Source organism: Drosophila mojavensis, unplaced genomic scaffold, assembly GCF_018153725.1.
Source record: "Drosophila mojavensis isolate 15081-1352.22 unplaced genomic scaffold, ASM1815372v1 contig_36, whole genome shotgun sequence".
In the NCBI taxonomy this organism is placed as follows: Eukaryota; Metazoa; Arthropoda; class Insecta; order Diptera; family Drosophilidae; genus Drosophila; species Drosophila mojavensis.
In genome coordinates, this window is record NW_025318858.1 from 9,236,117 (window position 1) to 9,255,035 (window position 18,919).

General features: G+C 35.4%; 1 protein-coding gene across 1 annotated transcript in view; it reads right to left on the bottom strand.

The window, feature by feature from the left end:
• Nucleotides 1-4,463: 4,463 nt before the first annotated feature.
• Nucleotides 4,464-18,919, bottom strand: part of LOC6576411 — an 88,938-nt gene continuing 74,482 nt past the window's right edge. The window contains exons 3-8 of the mRNA XM_002002365.4: nucleotides 9,158-9,369; nucleotides 6,651-6,786; nucleotides 6,452-6,585; nucleotides 6,237-6,359; nucleotides 5,994-6,165; nucleotides 4,464-4,918 (exon numbers count right to left, since the gene is read on the bottom strand). Coding sequence (XP_002002401.2) covers nucleotides 4,749-4,918; nucleotides 5,994-6,165; nucleotides 6,237-6,359; nucleotides 6,452-6,585; nucleotides 6,651-6,786; nucleotides 9,158-9,369 — 947 coding nt within the window. The 3' untranslated portion in view covers nucleotides 4,464-4,748. The remainder of the gene's footprint in view (nucleotides 4,919-5,993; nucleotides 6,166-6,236; nucleotides 6,360-6,451; nucleotides 6,586-6,650; nucleotides 6,787-9,157; nucleotides 9,370-18,919) is intronic.

Consider the following 18,919-nt stretch of genomic DNA (forward strand, 5'->3'; position numbering starts at 1 on the left):
CGCATCAATTTATTTTCCACACAAAAGCCTATTAAAACTCGCACACACACACACACGCACACTTGGGGCCTATCGTTGAGCTTTGAGTTGGAGGTGGGGTGGGGGCAGAACAGCTCTTTGGGTCTGACTAAATGTTTGCCAAATGGAAACACTTAACCTTTTTTCAGCTTCTTCATCTCTTTTTTATGCTTTTGCTTTTCTTCTCTGAGAAAAATGAGCAAAAGTTGTGGTTGAGTTGAAAAGCTGCTGCCACTGCCTGTGTCTCGAGCCGCAGCAAAACAAATTAATTAAAAACTTAAAAGTTTGTCTGCGCAAGATGAGTGCGAATTGCTTGGGAAGGAGAGAGACTGAGGACGAAATAGCTGAATCAGAAATATTTGTCAGAGTGAATCGTTTGAGTTCATCAGGAATCGAATTGATATTCTATAAATTATGAACATGGGAAGTAAAGGCCAGCAAAAGTTTATCGATGTTAAGTGGAATGGAATATTAATGAATAAATGAGTTTTTGTTTTAGTTCATTTTTTTTATAATTTATATCATATATAGTATTTTGGGATATTTATGTGGGTAATAAATTTTTAAATGGATTACATATTTATTTTCGAAATCTAACAACGAAATATTTTCATAAAATATTGTATTCCGTCTGGAGTTGTATGAAACACACATCAATTTTTTATTAGCTTTTATATATTTTTAAAATTATTGAAAATAAAAAAAAAAAATAAAAAATAAAAAAAAAATCTAAATAATTTATTATTCCTTTTAGTTCAAATACATTTTTTTTTTATATATATTTTTTCTGAAGTTTAATAGTCTTAATTAATAATTTAATTAATTTGTAATATATATTTTTTAAGATCAATAATTGTAATTATTTTTTTTTTATTTATGAAAATCATTACCATCTGCATTGATTGAGAGTTAGTTGGTCATCTTTGCCTTCTTTGCTTCATACTTTTGGGCACAAGAATTAAATGCGATTCTTTGTTTATTCTGTAAAAAAATATATATTACATACTTTTTCACTCAGGCATTTGCATAATTGTTTTTGCTTTTTACTTCAGTCTTAAGCGATGTAACAATTTAATTTGTTATAATTTTTTTCTGTACAATTATTTTGCTCCCATTTGTTCGAGTTGCCTGCACACACACACACACACACACACCCACACACATGTTCGAGTTGCCTGCACACACAGCCAGTCTGAAAAAGCAATTAACAAATGTTTTCCATGCAAGTCAAAAACAAGAAGCCAAACTGATTTCTCTGGCTTCGCTGGTTTTCCTCTTTCCAAGTTTTGCTGCTCCACGCATTTGGATGTTTTTGACAACGCGAAGGAGTTGGCAGTGCAGTTTTAATGAGGGCGCCACCTGGCGGTGGTTAGTGGCGGCAGTAGCGGTGACGCCTGTTGACAGTGCCTGCTGCCAAGCAACCGCAACAGACCGTAGAGAAGAATCAATTTGCCAACAGACATGCAGGGACTGAGAGAGGGAGAGGGAGAGGACCGAAATTGTCAGTTGAATGCGTTTTCGATTGTCCATTAGCAGCATCCAAGTACAGATTCTGCTGCAGCTGCAACTACTCCTGCTCCTGCTCCTGCTCCTGCTGCTCCCTCTTCTGTCAGAGCTCAAGCTGCAGTTGCAGCTCTCTGAGTATCATGCTTTGCCGCCACTGCCACGCACGCTCTTTGACTGCCGCTTTTTGCCACTGCCTCGTGCCAAAAGTCATTTTCGAGCAATTGGCTGGGTTCGCTGACTGCCAAAGCAAGGCGCCAAGAGATAAAGTGGGGTCAGAGAGAGAGAGAAAGAGAGAGAGAGACGGAGCGAGTGAGAGAGAGAGAGAGGCTGTGCATTCATATGCGCAATAAATTTGCAACAGTGCAATGGGCAGCGACCACGCCTCTTTTGCAGATGCTTAGCAAGACGAGGCCCACACACTCACACACACACACACACACTCACAAACATTTCTGATTCACATTCAGATCGGCAGCGATGCAGTCGAGTGTGAAATTGCAAACAGCAACAACAAAGGCAGCTCGCTGAAAAGTATGCAACGACACAGTGACAGCGCCCACACCAGCCAGCCAGAAAGGCCAAACAGCACGGGCCACAAAAATTAGACTGAGCAAAGGAGAAATTTTGACAAAGTATAGTTACACAAAACAGAGGCTGTATCAATTCAAACTAGTTAAAAACGGATAAACACTTTGATGTTTTGGGAAAAGAAATAATAAAATTAATTATTTGGTCATTTTTAGTAGTCATTCATTTTCACATATTCATACAATTACATATACAAACCTTATGAAGCATTGCCGTTAATAAATTATTGATATACTTTAAATATATATGATTTAAAGTAATAGTTCTCTTTATAGAAAATATTATTGGCTGCCCTTTACTTGAATTTTTATAAATTATTAATATTCTTTACATTATTTATCGATACATAAAACTATTTTAAAGAGATATATATATATATATATATATATATATATTTTTTTTTTTTTTTTTTTTTTTTTTTAAATAATGTATAGTTTACCTGAAATATTCTGTTTTATATAAAAAGAAATTTATAAAAAATTGTAAAATATATTATTAATTAAAAGTATTATAATTAATTGTTTTTAGTCATACTCAAACGAAATTATTATTATTTTTTAAATTTTATAATATAATAGTTTTTTTTATATATATATATAATAGTATTATCTATAAACAATTATAAATAAAATATAGTTTTGCCTGAAATGTTTATTTGATAGATAATTTAGCAATTTTAATTATTAATTATATTTTTCTGCCATACCCAAACAGTTGCCCAGCACTGTATCGGCAATGCGTTGTTAAGTGGGGTGCTGCCAAATGGTTTTCATGCGCTTTTTGCAGTGGTGCCAACCCATTTGAGGCTGTTTTTTGCGTGTTCCACATTGCCGCAGTGTTTGGCCCTTGTCTTGTTGTTTTTGTCACCTAAATTACAAGTTTTTCATTTGTGGCTTTTCCAGTTGACGCCATAATATTTTACACTTTGTCGACGGAGACGACCTGGCAAACCACAAAAACGTCACAGAGAAATGGCAGAAAAAAACGCTAAACTGCTTTACAATAGTAATTTGCAAATAATGGCCAAATGGTTTGTATTGCTAGAGAAATATTTGTGCAAGTTTTTCACAACGGCAATTGGAACAGCTTTGCTTACTCTAGCATATTTATTAAAATGAATATTCTATTTTAATGTCTGTGTTCAAGCAACTATGCCTGATTAGAGAAGTAGCTCGCTCCTTCCTCCCTCTGATCTCATAAAATAAAAAAAAAAAATGAGCGAGCGACCGACTCATGTGATTTTATTACTATAAGAAAGGTGAGTGCGCCACATGCACAGCTTTTGGAACCTCATTTTTTCTACCTCTCCCTGTCGGTTATCTCTCCTCCATACAAGGCAGTAATTGAAATGCCTTTACAGTGTGTTACTTTTTTCCCAGAAATATTCTCTTATGTTGGTATTAAAATTCCTAGAATCCTGGAATTCTGAGTTTTCTCTTACTCTAGCATGCTTTCAAATATTCACAAATATTCATATTGTATAAACTATAAAAGCTTTTCACTCAATTTTATAAATAGAGCTTTATCTCTGTGAAAATATTTAATTCGCTCTCAAAAATATACTTACATTTATCCCATTATACATAAAAAAAAAAAAAAAAACAGTTCGTTTTTTTTTTTTTGGCTGCCATTTATTCACGATTTCAACTAAAAATCAACTCACATTTCATTTAACAATGGCTAAATACTTATATAGGTTTTACAGTTTTATAAACTAACAGTATTTTTCAAATACTAGCAAACATATATATATATATATATATATATATATATATATGTATAAGACGCCTAGAAACCACAACGTTAAAACACGCAGAAAGAAATCAGAAAATTTTATGAAAATCAAAACAAATAGATTTTTGGTTTAGAAAATGTTTTGCTTAAATTTGTAGATATTTCTTTTCGTATGATTTATGTACACTTGACTTAGGCTTAGGTGAGACAATTGAAACATTGAATTTTTACAGCATATGTTTTTTTTTTTTTTTTTTTGCCTTTTCTTTAGTTTTTGTTTATGTACTATACTAGTTATAATGTTTGATTTATGGGAGTTGAGTTAGCGAGCAGGAAGATTTCTTTCTCTCTCTCTCTCTCTCTCTCTCATTCTTTGTCTATGACGCACAACGAACATTCGCTAAATGTTAAAATTAAGTGACAAATGTGACTAGTTGATTAGCTATGTATTTATATATAGAAATCCAATGTGAAGATTCCTTAGAGCGGATTACTATTGAATGAATCTTTGGTAAAATTATTTTAAAAAATTTATGTTTGAATAGTTTTTCTAATTAATTTAATTTAATTTAATTCTTAAATTAAACAAGCAAATATTTAGTTGTTTTGTGTAAACAAAATGAACCAATAAATAAAAATAATTTTTAATAATAGTAGAGTTTTTTATGAACTAAAAATTGCACTTAGAATTAAATGAAATAAGAAATCTCTAAGCTTTATTTATCCACTCAATAGAATCTTCACTGCATATATGTTTGTTCATGATGATTTCTATAAATGCAATGAGAGCTTTATTTAACTAATATTTCGGGCCAGTTTGAGTTGGCTGCAGAGCACTCGCCGCCCAGCTGTATTGAAGTCTCCGTTTCTCCGCGCAGCAGTAACTGATCCCGGCCAGCTCATCACCGTAGCCGCTTAATCCTAGCCCGTTCCGCCTGAGAGATGCTGCAGCTGTGTTGATTTCTCGTTCTGCTCAGCTGAGCGGCAGTCCAGGCCAAGTGCAATAGACCCATTAACAGAAATCGAGTTAGCTGCTGTTGCCAATCGAGTTCACTGGGCCTGGGGGCAGCATCTGTTTGGGTAATCGCATGTGTATCAAGGTAGAAAGAAAGAAAGAAGAGAGAGAGGGAGAACGAAACATATTGAAAGCGGCTTAAGTATGGGTTACACTGATTCCATTTTGTGTGTGATGTGTATAGATGTGCTTTAATGGGTGTGGATGTCCATGTGCGTGTATGTATGTGTGTGTGTGTGTATTTGTGTGTGGTGCGGGTCGAAGCTGTGGCACCCGCTGGTGAAATTAATCTTTGAATTAATTGCTTGTAGCTTAGCGCAGAGCATTAATAAATCGTGGCGCAGCACAAAGCAAACAACAACAGCAACAACAACAACAACAACTGGAGCAAGGGCTAATAAGGTGAGCTGCCTTCACAGTGTCCTGCAGCCTTCGTCCTTTTTCCACTAACTTTGATTTAATGCGCCTCCGTTTATCATTCTAATGGCGTGCGTGTAATGTATCCCAATCCCCAGCGGTCTCCTTCGCATTTGTTTTAGTTGCAAAACAATCAGGCTAAGATTTGTATACCTAGTTCAGCCATTTCTCTACGAGCACGATGCGTATTTGTATCTGTGTCTGTTTGTGTGTGTGGGTTGACCATTGCTTATCTGTTGCCTAGGCTTTTGGGCTAATTTTTAAACAAACGTTCAGCACTTTTGCTACGTTGCGCCCAACTAATGTGCGGCCCTTAATCAAATGAGTTATTGATTACACGCATTGGCCAAACTGTGAGGGGGGAGAAAGGTCAGCTGAAGGGTTCTGAACGCGCTTAAGTTCGGCTGAAATTGTTTAACACAATGCCAGCTAACTGCTGAGGTCTCGACTTGGCTTTCCTGATAATTTAATCAAGATATTGTTAAGCATAAATTGTGGTCAACTTTTACATGAAGAGTTTGTATAGAAGAGTGTTTGTTTATATAGGCAGAGCTATTGAAGGCAGAGCTACTTGAATCTAAGAATATCACAGTTTTAAGAGGTTGTATATTGGTGAATATGATGTGAAATATGATATATATGGGTAATATATGCATTCGAGTTGGATGTTATGTAATTTGTGTGACTGTAGTTATTATAAATTGCTTCTACTCACTTTTGTGTATCAAGTAGAGCTCATTGTGTTCATCCACATCGCCTGGTTGATCAAAGGGATACATATTCATATCCGGCGAGCGGCCAGAGGCCAATATACGTGGTCGATCTTCTTCGATGAGTTTCTCGCTCTCCTGTGCATAGATGTCGTGAATGCGAGCAGAGCACTTGAGCTGTAAATATAAATGAATTTGATTATTCGCATGAGCTCTAATATTATTTGGTTGAGCTGCTAAGACCTTACCTTTAGGCGCCCCTTAATGAAATGATGCGTAGTCACAACGAAGTTGAGCTCTAGAACAGAGGATTCCAAGTGTTCAGCCAGGTGTCTTTGTATGTCATAAGTGCGCAAATAGTTGGGTGGAACCTGCAGTGAAAGGAAATAATCAGGAATATGCGTGTAATAATAATAATTAATATATATGTATATCATTAATTAATTACTGTTACATATTATACCTGTATATCGTTGATCCACCAGGTCAGATTGGCCGCTGGCTTCGAGTAATCCGACGAGCAATTGCCATTGATGATATCGCCGAGGCGATAGCGCGAATGTATACCCGTTATAATGGGCCGCTGGGCGGGTAGCTCTGCACATGTGGCGAGTGCCTGAGATCAATAATTTTGAAGTGATTAGTCAAACCGTCACACTTACCCACAACTTCCATATCGGCAGCCACAATGGACGTATCGAATGTGGGCGCATCGGCGGACACTTCACAGGCAAATTTACCGGATATAGAGGTGGGCACATTACGCAACAGCACATGGCTGGCATTCGACTGTGTGGTCTGTGGAAGGGATAGTTGTGGCATTTCAATTAAGCTGTTGGAATTTATAAATGCTGCTGCTGAATGGCTATGAAATATACGTAATTGAAAATGAATTCCGAGAGCATGTAACAGTTTTTATTTTTTTTATGAAGAACTTGACTGGGTAATGGATAAATTGCTGAACGATTCGGCAAATTGAAAGGTTTTTTTTTTTTTTTTTTTTTTTTTAAGTCGTTGAGAACTCAAAAAATTATTCTTCTTTCAATATGATTTTTGTTATATATTCAAGATTTTTTTTTATATTAATAGCTTAAATATATGTTATTTGAAACTTATTTTTAACTTAATAATATAGCTCTTGCATTTTTGGTGAAAAGGGGAGATTTTATTTAATGTTCTAAAATATGCTTTATTTTAATTTTAATTTTGTATATTCAAGCTTAAGCAACTTTGCCAAAATTTTTACATTAGTTACTAAATATTTTTATAGCATACTCTTAGGCCTAAAAAATATTTATTGCTATAAATGGTCAAAGACTAAATGTACTCTGCATATATAACCATATAAATTTAATTGAATTATAAAAAAAAAAATATTTTTTTACGAAAGAAGTCTAGAAAAGTATTTAAATAATACAATAAATTAAATAATATTTATTTCCCAATTTCTATATTATATACTTTAATACATAAATTCACTTTATAAATATACATTTTGTTTGGCTTTTGTTATATATGTACATGTATAATAAAACCAGACAGTAATAAAAATGGAGATTAATTATAAAATTCCCCTTAAATAAATATCAAAGTTTAACTCACACTGAGCAAATAAAAATGCAAAGTGCAGCAGATCTTTGACCTGTTCGATGAATAAAATCTTAATTGTGGAGTTAACTTTTCAATAATTACCATTTGCGTAATTTCGCAATTGTTACACAACAAACTGAGCCACTGTACGCGCAAAGGATTATTATATATAAATAAAAACAGAATCTGTACACACATACATACATGTGCATGTATATTTGTCAACAAATAGAGTACGAGTGCTGAATGCACGTGTGCTTGTAAAAGATATTTTCTGCTGCGCCGCAAACATGTTGAATGCAACAGCTTGAACACAATTTTGCGGCAGTTCGCTTTTAATTTTCACAATGTCAGCAAAAGTCAACAATAAAATGCACAGGATGAAATGCCAGGACATGGAGGACGTGTATGGCAAGTGTGTGTGTGTGTGTGTGTGTAACAACTGCAACGACTGCAACAGCAGCAAGTGAAAAGTCAAAAATGTTAATTAAAACTTTTTAACATGCATAAAACAAACATCGATCCACACACACACACACACAAACATAAAGGCACACACACATATTGAGCTTCGGAACTGTTTACAGTGCTGTTGTTGTCGTTAATACAACCACATCCAACAGCAGCAGCAGCAACAACAACCAGAATAACCACATATAGCAGCCTCTGCCAGTTAACGAATATTAAATGCCCTTACAGAAAACATTTCTCAATTAACAGACAGGGCTGAGAAAATATTTAGCTTTTGATTTATTTAATATTCTGTCAACTATAAAGAGATACAACGACATAAATGAGAAAATTCTCTGTAGATGAATTCAGGTTAAGACTGAAGACTGGCCGTAAATATGTTTTTTTTAATTTTTATTTTATTTATTTATTTATTTATTTATTTTTTTTTTTTCATATATAATTTAGATGTTGACTTGCTGCTACATATTTTTAATTAAATTATACATTTTATATACATATATGCTGAATACTAACCGGTTAAATTGTGGAGGCGATTAGAAACTCAGCTAACATATGTTAACTCATGGAGTTTGACCTTTTATATTCAATTGACTAAAATAAAGTTTTTATGTATGTTTGATATGTTGTGCTTATAAATATTTAAATTCAAGAAGTCTTTGTATTTTCAGAGCAATGAGAAGCTAATCATTGTGCAGGAATATATATCAGGATGCCTCTCAAATAATAAATACACAGATTAAAATTAAAACTATTAAAACGTATATGCCGAAAATAATATAGATATAAAGAAAAAAAAAATAATAATAATAACAAAAAAAACTGTGAAATTCATATAATTATGGAATAACCTAAATAATCTATAAAAACGTTATAATGGACATATATACCACATATGGCTACATCGTGCTCGATAAACCAGACAAACTCTCAGCTAGTGTACAAGTATAACATTTTGCAGTTCTTTACAGCAATTTACATTGGCAGCTCTTCAGCCTCAGCGTCAGCGTCAGCGTCAGCATCAGCTTTTTCTCTTTCGTTTGTAGTGCGAATCAAGGAACGTCATGATGAGGACTTTGGGGTACTGCGAGACACAGTTGAGACTCACCACGACATCAATTTCGTTGGTTTTCGTGAATATCTTCCAGGCAGGTTTCTCCTTGGGCGTATAGCGATAGAACTCCCTGCGGCCCCTATACCATTTAACCGCATAGAGCGTGTCGTTCTCAATGTCATAATTGCAGATTAAGAGCGCATTATCGCCGCGCTTAACGGCCGACGGAATGTGAACGTTAACATTGCGCAGCCCAACAGCCAGGTCTGTAAAGAGACAACAAAAAAAGAAAGAGACGATAAATGGATGGCAGTAAAGCAGATATAGACAGACAGAGAGAGAGAGAGAGAGAGGGCGAGAGTGAGATGGAGCAAGTGTGCTGTGGAAGTCGAGCAACCCGTAAGCATTGTCACAAGGGCTTAAATATGACAAGTTATTGTAGCTTAATTATGATACCAGGCGGCTTACATTGGATTTTTGCACGGAAAAACTTTGAGGAAGGCAGCATGGAAAACGGTCCGTAAATAAATACATATATACATGTATATGTATATATAAATGTCTATACGTAAGTGTGGGCATAGACTTACGATAATCTAACACAGTAGCCTAATTAGGATCTAAATGCGATTAAAAGTGTGCAATAATACGCTTTTCAAATATGTTTATTTTATAAATACATAATTAACTGAATTGAGCTCCACTACGAATTGGCAAGTGTTGAGTAATTATTATGTATATGTAAATTGATGATAATAAATAAACTCAGTTTGCTTGTACAAACATAATTATTGAAGGAAATAATCTGAACGTACAGCAACTTTGTTTTCAGCTGCCTTTCGATTAATACAAGCTCGGGCAGCTTCAGCAACGAAAAATTTTTATTTCTCATAGATTATATAACATAGAATCTGTACTTGTCTAAAAGACAAAATAGGTTTACAAGAATAGAGAACATCTTGCTAATTTTTAGAAAATAGAATTGAAAATTGCTTTTCAATAGATTACAGTAATACAATAAGTATTATTATGTTACAATAAATTTGAGAAAGGGAAAAATATATTTTGTTCAGTTTATTATTTAGTAATTTAATCGTATATTTTATCATTTGACAACACGTTATCATATATTATTTAATTTTTACATTACATTGAGTCAACGAATCATAAATGTTACATATATAAATTACTACATCTACACAATATCTTGTCTGTAAACTGCCAAAAAGGAAATTAAAACAAGTCCAAAAATCAAAAAGTAGATCAAAGATCGTGACGTATACGAAAAAAGCTACATAAAAAACGAAAAGCACAAAGAGACTACCTCTCATACATATATACACACGCGCACACACACTCACACACATATGTATATATATATATATAGCTAAACATATATACACATAGAGGCATATACTTATGTTTATACACCCATACATTTGTACACACCCTCAGCACGCGTGCAAGCGAGACAGCAATAGGTAGCTGATAAACAAAAATACGGCAACATGTAGTCCGCTTGTAGCTTGATTTTGGCCCGATCGTCGGGTAGCGTGACCCTTACGGCCCTGTGCGCCTGGCCGCATTTATAAAAAACTTCCGAGTAAAATTGAAAATCGAAAGTGAGTTTAGTTTTTGTGTATTTTGGGCGCGAACGTAGCGAACGCGCCTCTTGCTGACTCACATAAATCATAAAGCCGGCCAAGCACATAGGAAATTGTACGGCGGCCGGTGATCAGGGCTGCAGGAAAACACGTCAAGTGCCCAAACACATATCTGTGAACGCTAGATCAGTAAAAAGAAACTCTAAGGTTCGTTGAACTCGCGACAATGAAGAAACAGAAAACAGAAACAGAAGCGAAAACAGCTTACGGCAGGGGCAAGGGCAAGGGCAAGAGCAACAGCTAAAGGAAAAGGCAAGGGCTCTAGGCGAGGGTGAGTATGCACGGCGATCAGATACCTTGTTATATATCTGGATATTTTTAATTTATATGTATATTCGTATATATGTATATATATACAATATTTACATATGAATAAATATAGGCAAAGGCAAAGCTCTAGCATAATCTAGAATACAGTGCTTGACCATCATAGGCTTACAAGTAGAGCTGGAAAATCCATCGAGGGCTCTATCAATAGTGTGGATGGAGCTCGTGAAGTGCGATAGATCGATGGAAATTTTTTTATTTCGATCTATCGAAGTTGTTGCAAGGTGGTAGCGTATAAGGTACAATAACAATAAATGGCAATCTTTTTATACCCTGAACCCATTTTCAATGGGAAATCAGGGTATAATGGTTTTGTTGAAATGTATGTAACAGGCAGAAGGAGGCGTGGCAGACCCCATAAAGTATATATATTCTTGATCAGGGCGACGAGATGAGTCGATTTGGCCCTGTCCGTCTGTCTGTCCGTCCGTCTCTCCGTCTGTCCGTATGTATGAACGCGTCGATTTCAGAAGGTATAAAAACTAGAGACTTCAATTTTTTTTTTTAATGTCCGTAATTACAGCGCGGATATCGAGTTTATCACTAAAAATCGATAAATCATCCCGATCTTTTTTATCGATAAAAAACCTTATCGAAAATCAGCTATAAAATTATATCTCCTACATCTTTGGAGCTACAGTCTCCAAATTTTGAATGTATATTTATATGCATTTTATACAATTTCGGTTTTTGTTGAAATTTACCCCCCACCCCTAATTAACCCCCTCACCTTCACCTTTGTAAAAGGCGTATTTCAAATACTAGACTTGTGCTTTAGCCAGTGCACGCATATTATGGTTATAATTACGATCTAAAAGTTTCATGAAGATCGTATGTCCACAAAAAAAGTTATTAAACAATTAAGTTCTCATAGTAAGCGCACACTGCGGCCCATGCGTGTTTATGCGTGGGTGCTTGTGTGTGTATGGGTTTGTGTGTGTGCGTGTTTCTTGTGTAAGCAGAAATACGCAAAAAATTATTGAAATAGCTATTGCTCGAAGGGTTCAGGGGATCTCGTAGTCGAGCAGTCTCGACTAGAGCTTTCTTACTTGTTATACCCTGAACCCATTTTCAATGGGAAATCAGGGTATAATGGTTTTGTTGAAATGTATGTAACAGGCAGAAGGAGGCGTGGCAGACCCCACAAAGTATATATATTCTTGATCAGGGCGACGAGCTGAGTTGATTTGGCCCTGTCCGTCTGTCTGTCCGTCTGTCCGTCCGTCCGTCTGTCCGTCTGTCCGTATGTATGAACGCGTCGATTTCAGAAGATATAAGAGCTAGAGACTTCAAATTTTTTTTAAAAGGTTCGTAATTACAGCGCGCATATCAAGTTTATCATTAAAAATCGATAACTCATCCCGATTTTTTTTATCGATAAAAAACCTTATCGAAAACCAGTTATAAAATTATATCTTCTACACCTTTATTGCTAGAGTCTCCAAATTTTTAATGTATGCTTATATGCAATTTATACAATTTCGGTTTTTGTTAAAATTTACCCCCACCCTTAAATTCACCCCCTCACCCTCACTTTTGTAAAAAGCGTATTTCAAATACTAGAGACTTGTGCTTTGGCAATTACATGCATATCCATGTCATAATCATAATCTGAAAGTTTCATGAAGATCGTACGTCCACAAAAAAGTTATTAAGCAATTAAGTTCTCATAGTAAGCGCTCACTGCCGCCCATGCGTGTTTATGCTTGTGTGTGTATATGTATGTAATTGTTTGTGTATGTGTGTGTGTGTGTATGTGTGTATGTATGTGTGTGTATGTATGCCTGTGTGTGCGTGCGTGCGTGCGTGTGTGTGTGTGTGTGTGCGTGTTTCTTGTGTAAGCTGAAAGACGCGAAAAATTATTGAAATAGCTATTACTCCAAGGGTTCAGGGGATCTCGTAGTCGAGTAGTCTCGACTAGAGCTTTCTTACTTGTTTTATTAATTGTAATTGTTTAGCTTTCAACAGGTAGGTACATAATATACAAAAGCAATGAACAAGTTCTCTCTCGTAAGTATTTTACACGAATATAATTGTAAGCCCTTATGAATGTTAAAATAATATTGATGAATACCAGCAAGTCCTGCCGAATGGGAAAGAACATTTGGAAAAATAGGAGCGATTGCTTCGGACCTAAACTTAAAGTCAACTAGAGTCAACACTTCGGTATTCATGAACAAAAACCAATGGTTTACTAATCAAAAGACTTATTTTTGACTTATTCTGTCAGTATCCACCAAGTAAACTAGTTTTTTCCATCGAGTGGTGCCACCATCGATGGATTCCCAGCTCTACTTACAGGGTATACAAAATCAACTAATGACAGTCATATATATATATATATTTTTTTTTTAAGTTTTATTATTTATTATTAAGTTCAATTGCCTATTATTTTGTTCAACCCGAGATTTACGAGATATATTATATTATATCAAATAATATACAAATATATAGATTCTAAATACACATAACATATAAAATATATTTAAATTATTTTTTTTTGCTTAGATAAAGCCAAGGATTTGTAATTTTAAACATAGAAAAAGTCCTTTTTGTTAAATATTATATAATATATATAGTATTTAGTAATTGTGTAGCCATGTGTTTTTAGACTAGGGACGATGCCGCCATTAAGAAGATTAAGCTACATAATGTCTGTTTGTATGTAGTTCAGGCGGGGCAGGAACCGGTTGCTGTTTGGGCAAAGACAAAGCAATTGCTTGGCTTGTTGCGTGTTGTTGGATTGTCCCCAAGTGGGGAACTGTTGCCGGCTCGTTGTTTCATCGCATCGCGACGCGTCTGTCAGCTCATTTCTGGTTAACCTTGAATGCTAATTGTTGTTTCACGTTGATTTTTATGGCACTCGCGGGCTCTGTACGCGGTACGTGTTGTTGTCGCTGTTGTTGTTGTATTCATATCAACATAAAAATTTCATGCTGCCCACAGACAGACAGACGTCGAGCTGCCTGCACGCAAAAGCTGTGCGCCGGTTCCAAATAGTACGAAAAAACTAATCACATACGCCATGTTGTACGCCGGCGCTCGTCTAGCCGGGCCGCACTTTGCGTAAATTTGCGTAAACAAAAACTATTTACTTAGCAGGGCAGCAACTAGAAGCGTGACACGTCGAATGCCAGCAAAGTGAGCAGCAGAGTTCCGCTGAGTATCTGCCAGCACACATTTGTGGCATAGAGCCTAGAGAGCGCACGAGTGGCTGCAACTATTTAGAAACCGTTGCTGTTCTATTTTGGCCAGGCCAACAGAAGGTTTACCAAGTGCTCTTCGAGCCAAGTCACAACTGAAATAAACAAAACGAAAAATAAATGGAGCCTTGAATCGCATAGCGATCAGACTGGAAAACCTTGGAAAACCAAAAAAAAAAAAAAAAAAAAAACACGAACCATAATCGTTGAACTACCGCATACTCATATTATGAGCAAGGCTACAGAGAGTGTGAGTGTGTGAATATATGTATGTATGACTATAGCTACATAGGTATACAAATATGTATGTGTATAGAAAGAAATAAATAAAACATACAAATAAACTAGAATATACAGAAAAAACTGGCACAAAAGCATGAGAATGAGAATGTATGAAATCAAGGGGGGAAAATAAAAAACAAAAGCTGTGTCATAGATCTAGAAATGTACTATTCATACTATTAAAAAAATTTTATATATTACCATAATTGAAATATAAGATAAGATAATTATTAAATAATATAGAATATTTATGTAAATTATAATATTATAAACCAAATATACATATATACATATATATACATATACATATATATATTTTTTTATTTAAATTAAAATGTTGGAAATATAATATATTATATATAAGTATAATTTTAAAATATTATATTTAGAATAAATATTAATTGCAGAAAAGTTTTTTTTTTTTTTTTAAATCTACTAGTTACTAGTTTAAGTTTATAATAATACTAATACTAGTTAAAGTTTATAATAATAAAAAATGTATTCCATAATTATGTAACGTAATTAATTATTTTATTATGTAATTGTAATTGTAACCCTTTATTATTGTATCATTTACTAAAAATGTTTCACGAATTTCCTTTAATCGGCTTAACGATATTTAAATTTACTCGGCTGTTATTAATCTTTCCCTCAATTGTTAAAGTTTTCAATATCAAACCAAAACAAAAGTCAGCAACAGCACCAAATGAGGTCAGCGAACAGAAAGACGGAGCAAGTGTGTGCGAAAGAGATGGAGTGAGAGAATGACAGAGAGCGATACGCACAAAACACAAACTATATATATATATGTATCAAGTCGAGGATCGTTCAGCTGAATGAATATGCTCGCCTGGTACTTTGTGCCTGTATATTATCGATCATGTTTTAAAAGCGAAAGTGAAGCAGTGTGACGACAGCCTGGGCAAGGGTAAGGGTAAGGGTAAGGGCAGCGCAGGGGCGGGGCATGGCAACAGCGTACATAAATATATGTATATAAATTTACTCGGGGTATGATAATTGTATGCAACACTACTGGCCCTCAATCTCGTATCGCCGTTGTTGATATAAAAAAGCTTCACGTTTATTTTTTTTCGCCTCTGCTTTTGCTGTTGCTACTGCTGCTGCTGTCGCTGGTGCTGCTGCTGCGGCTAGCTGCTCGCCTGTTCCATAAACAAAGCAAGCTATCGATTTCTACATAAAAAACGAAAGTAATGGCTACATACATTGGCCTGGCCCTGGCTGCCAACTGGAGGCCGCGGTCGGGGCTGCGGTCGGGGCCGCGGCCGGGCCCTGGCATACAGCGTATAACCCAGTTTTGGGCAAGGGCAAGCGCGTCGCATTGACCCCGGACGCGAAGTTCAATGAAACGCAGGTAAATGCCCCAGAATGGTGTCACGTTCAGGGACCGCCCCTGACCCAGCGACAGCAGCAGCGACAACGACAGCCGCAGCACAGCGATCGACGCTACGATTGAAAGAAAAATCAGACGCCTGTTGCGTGTAGCAGGCGCGCAGTCGCTGGCAGCAGCTGCCACTCGCATTTACAGTTGCTTTTTCGGCAGTTCAATGAACTGCACACGCTCGAAATTTTCGGAGATCGTTGACCGCACAGCGGAACGCAACAGCAGAGTGAGCGAGAGAGAGAGAGCGTAAGAGCAACGAACTGAGCACGCGTAGCGGCAGCGGCAGAGGCAGAGGCAGAGGCAGAGGCAGTGGTGGCGGCAGCAACGTTAGCTGACATCAGCGCGATCGCTTACACTTGTTGCGCACCGGAGCGAACGAGCGCGTGAACGGCTGTGAGTGCAAGTGGGAGCGAGAGAAGGCGACGCGAACGACAGCATTGGCTGACGCTTGAAGGCTAGAGAGCCGATTGGGTTAATATGAGCACACAAAAAAAGCTAATGCAAAGTAAGTGATGGATAAATCGAAGACACAAAATATGTAAATTAAAAATACATATTAAATATGAGATTTACGGAATTATTTATATATTAAACTCAACTTTTGGGAAATTTATATTATATTTATTTGAACGACCATATACAAATAAATTATATTTATTTATGATAAATGATACTTTTTTAAATGATGTTTATGTATTTAATTTTAATAATACAAAATATGTTATATATATATTCTAACTACATAAATATATTCTACTGGCCTCTCAAAATATTTTTATAATTTTATATATTATTATTTATTAATAATCATATAGGATCAATAAACATGTATGATCAATATATAAGAAAACTTCAGAACATTCTCAAACAAGCTTATTTAATTTATTAAACACGTATTATTATAACACTATAATGATTTTATTTAGTTTAATAATATATTAAATTTTGCTTATATTTTAAGTACTTCTTTTATTGGACTTAAAGAAACTAATTTTATTATGGTTATAACAGTTCGCACAAATTCTGTTATTAATTATAAAATTTTATAAACTTGCAAACTTGCTATATAATAAGTACCAACAAGTACATCATCAAATTCCACGCTCACATTTATTTAACACTTATTCCAAAATAAACGCATTTCTAGGGTTAATTTAACAGTCGCTTATCGCGCGGCCCTATAAAGGCGACTGAGCAACAAACAACCATCCAACTTAATATATTTTTTCTTTTCTGCCCGTTATAAAACATTAATTTTTTTGTTTAATTCGAAATCATAAACTTTTTGTAACAAGCGCACAGCAAACGCTTGAAAGTCGTTTGCTCAAATGCACTTCACACGCGCTGCACAACAACCACATGGAAATGGAAATTGGAAATGGAAGTAGAAGTGGAAATGGAAATGACGGCACGGGAGGTATACGGGCAGAAGTGAGGCGGCCAAGCGAGCGAGCACAGCCCACACACAAGGTTGCCTGATAAGCGAGCCAACGGCACACAGCTGTGCGGCAAACAATCAAATTGATATGAAATGTGATGCGGGTGTATATATTAATTTATATATATATATGCATATACATATGTTCACAATATAAATATTGCTTCAGCCAAGTGCATCTAAAATAACAATATGTAAATAACCAATTACATACGAGACGAGACGATTGATCACTTGAGACGATTTCAATGTTTAATTCACATTAAAATGTTCGTAAGCAAATGCAAAATTTACTGTAATGCGCTTTCGATTTCAATGGGTGCTCTGTAGCGAATTCCATGAGCACCATTTATCCAAATGCCCAGGCGTTCAGTTTTCTAGTGGACGTATCTATATCTGTCTCGACTCGACTCGACTGTCATATTAAGTTTTTTCTCTTTCATTTGGATAAAACGTGATTTCTCTGAGCACTCCACCATACATATACATATATTATAATTATTTCAACACTCAAAGAAAAATGTTAGTTAATTGATTATTCTAATATGAAATATTGAAATATATCTATATATCAATATGTAATTAAAAATGCAAAAATACTTATAATATTATTTAATTATTTATTTTTAATTTTCCTATTTGTTACTGGGACTAAGAATAACTTATTTATTAAATTACAAATAAAGAAAAATACATGAATATGTATAAATTTTATATTCAGTTGTGTCTGATAAAAATATATTTATTAAAAAAAAAAATTTTTTTTTTCATAATTATGTTCTTTTTTTTTAGCATCAATATTTATTAGCTAAAATATTTCTTTTGTTTATTTTATAACATAGAGCTTTAATTCCCCGTTTTGTTCAGTGTATATTGAATTATTTAAACAAATGTGTCCAAAGCTAAGCAAAGAATTTCAAATCAACATATAAACGAATTAAACCCTCACAACAAAAGCGATAAAGGCGCGAGTGTGTGTGCTAAGAACATGCACACACATGCATACATACATACAAAAGCAATTATACAAGTGTCTGCTGATGTGTATATATATTTGCGTGTGTGTGTGTGTGTGTACAATGATTGGGCCAACTACGGCATTATCAGTCAGCCGTCGTTGTCTCTCTCTCGCTCTGTCTCTCTCCTACTCGCTCTCTCAGAGACGCGTTGCTATCAAAAGCTGTACGCCTATTCGAATTAGTACAAAATAATACCGTATTTCCTAGAGTTTTACGGAATTACCGTTACGCCGTAATAGCATAGCAAACACAATGCTATGCTTAGGGCAAAGGCAAAACGAGACAGAGAGAGTGAGAGAGAAGGGGAGAGATCAAGAAAGAGAGTGGGCCAAATTGGTCAACTTTTAGTACAGCCTTCATTTCTGTGTCCCGGGCCGCAATTTATGGTAAACAAGAAGACGCAGCTTTTATAGCTCGCAGATCAATCTTCTTCGGCTGGGCAGCATTTGTTATTGGTGACGGCGCTCTTTATAAATATTTT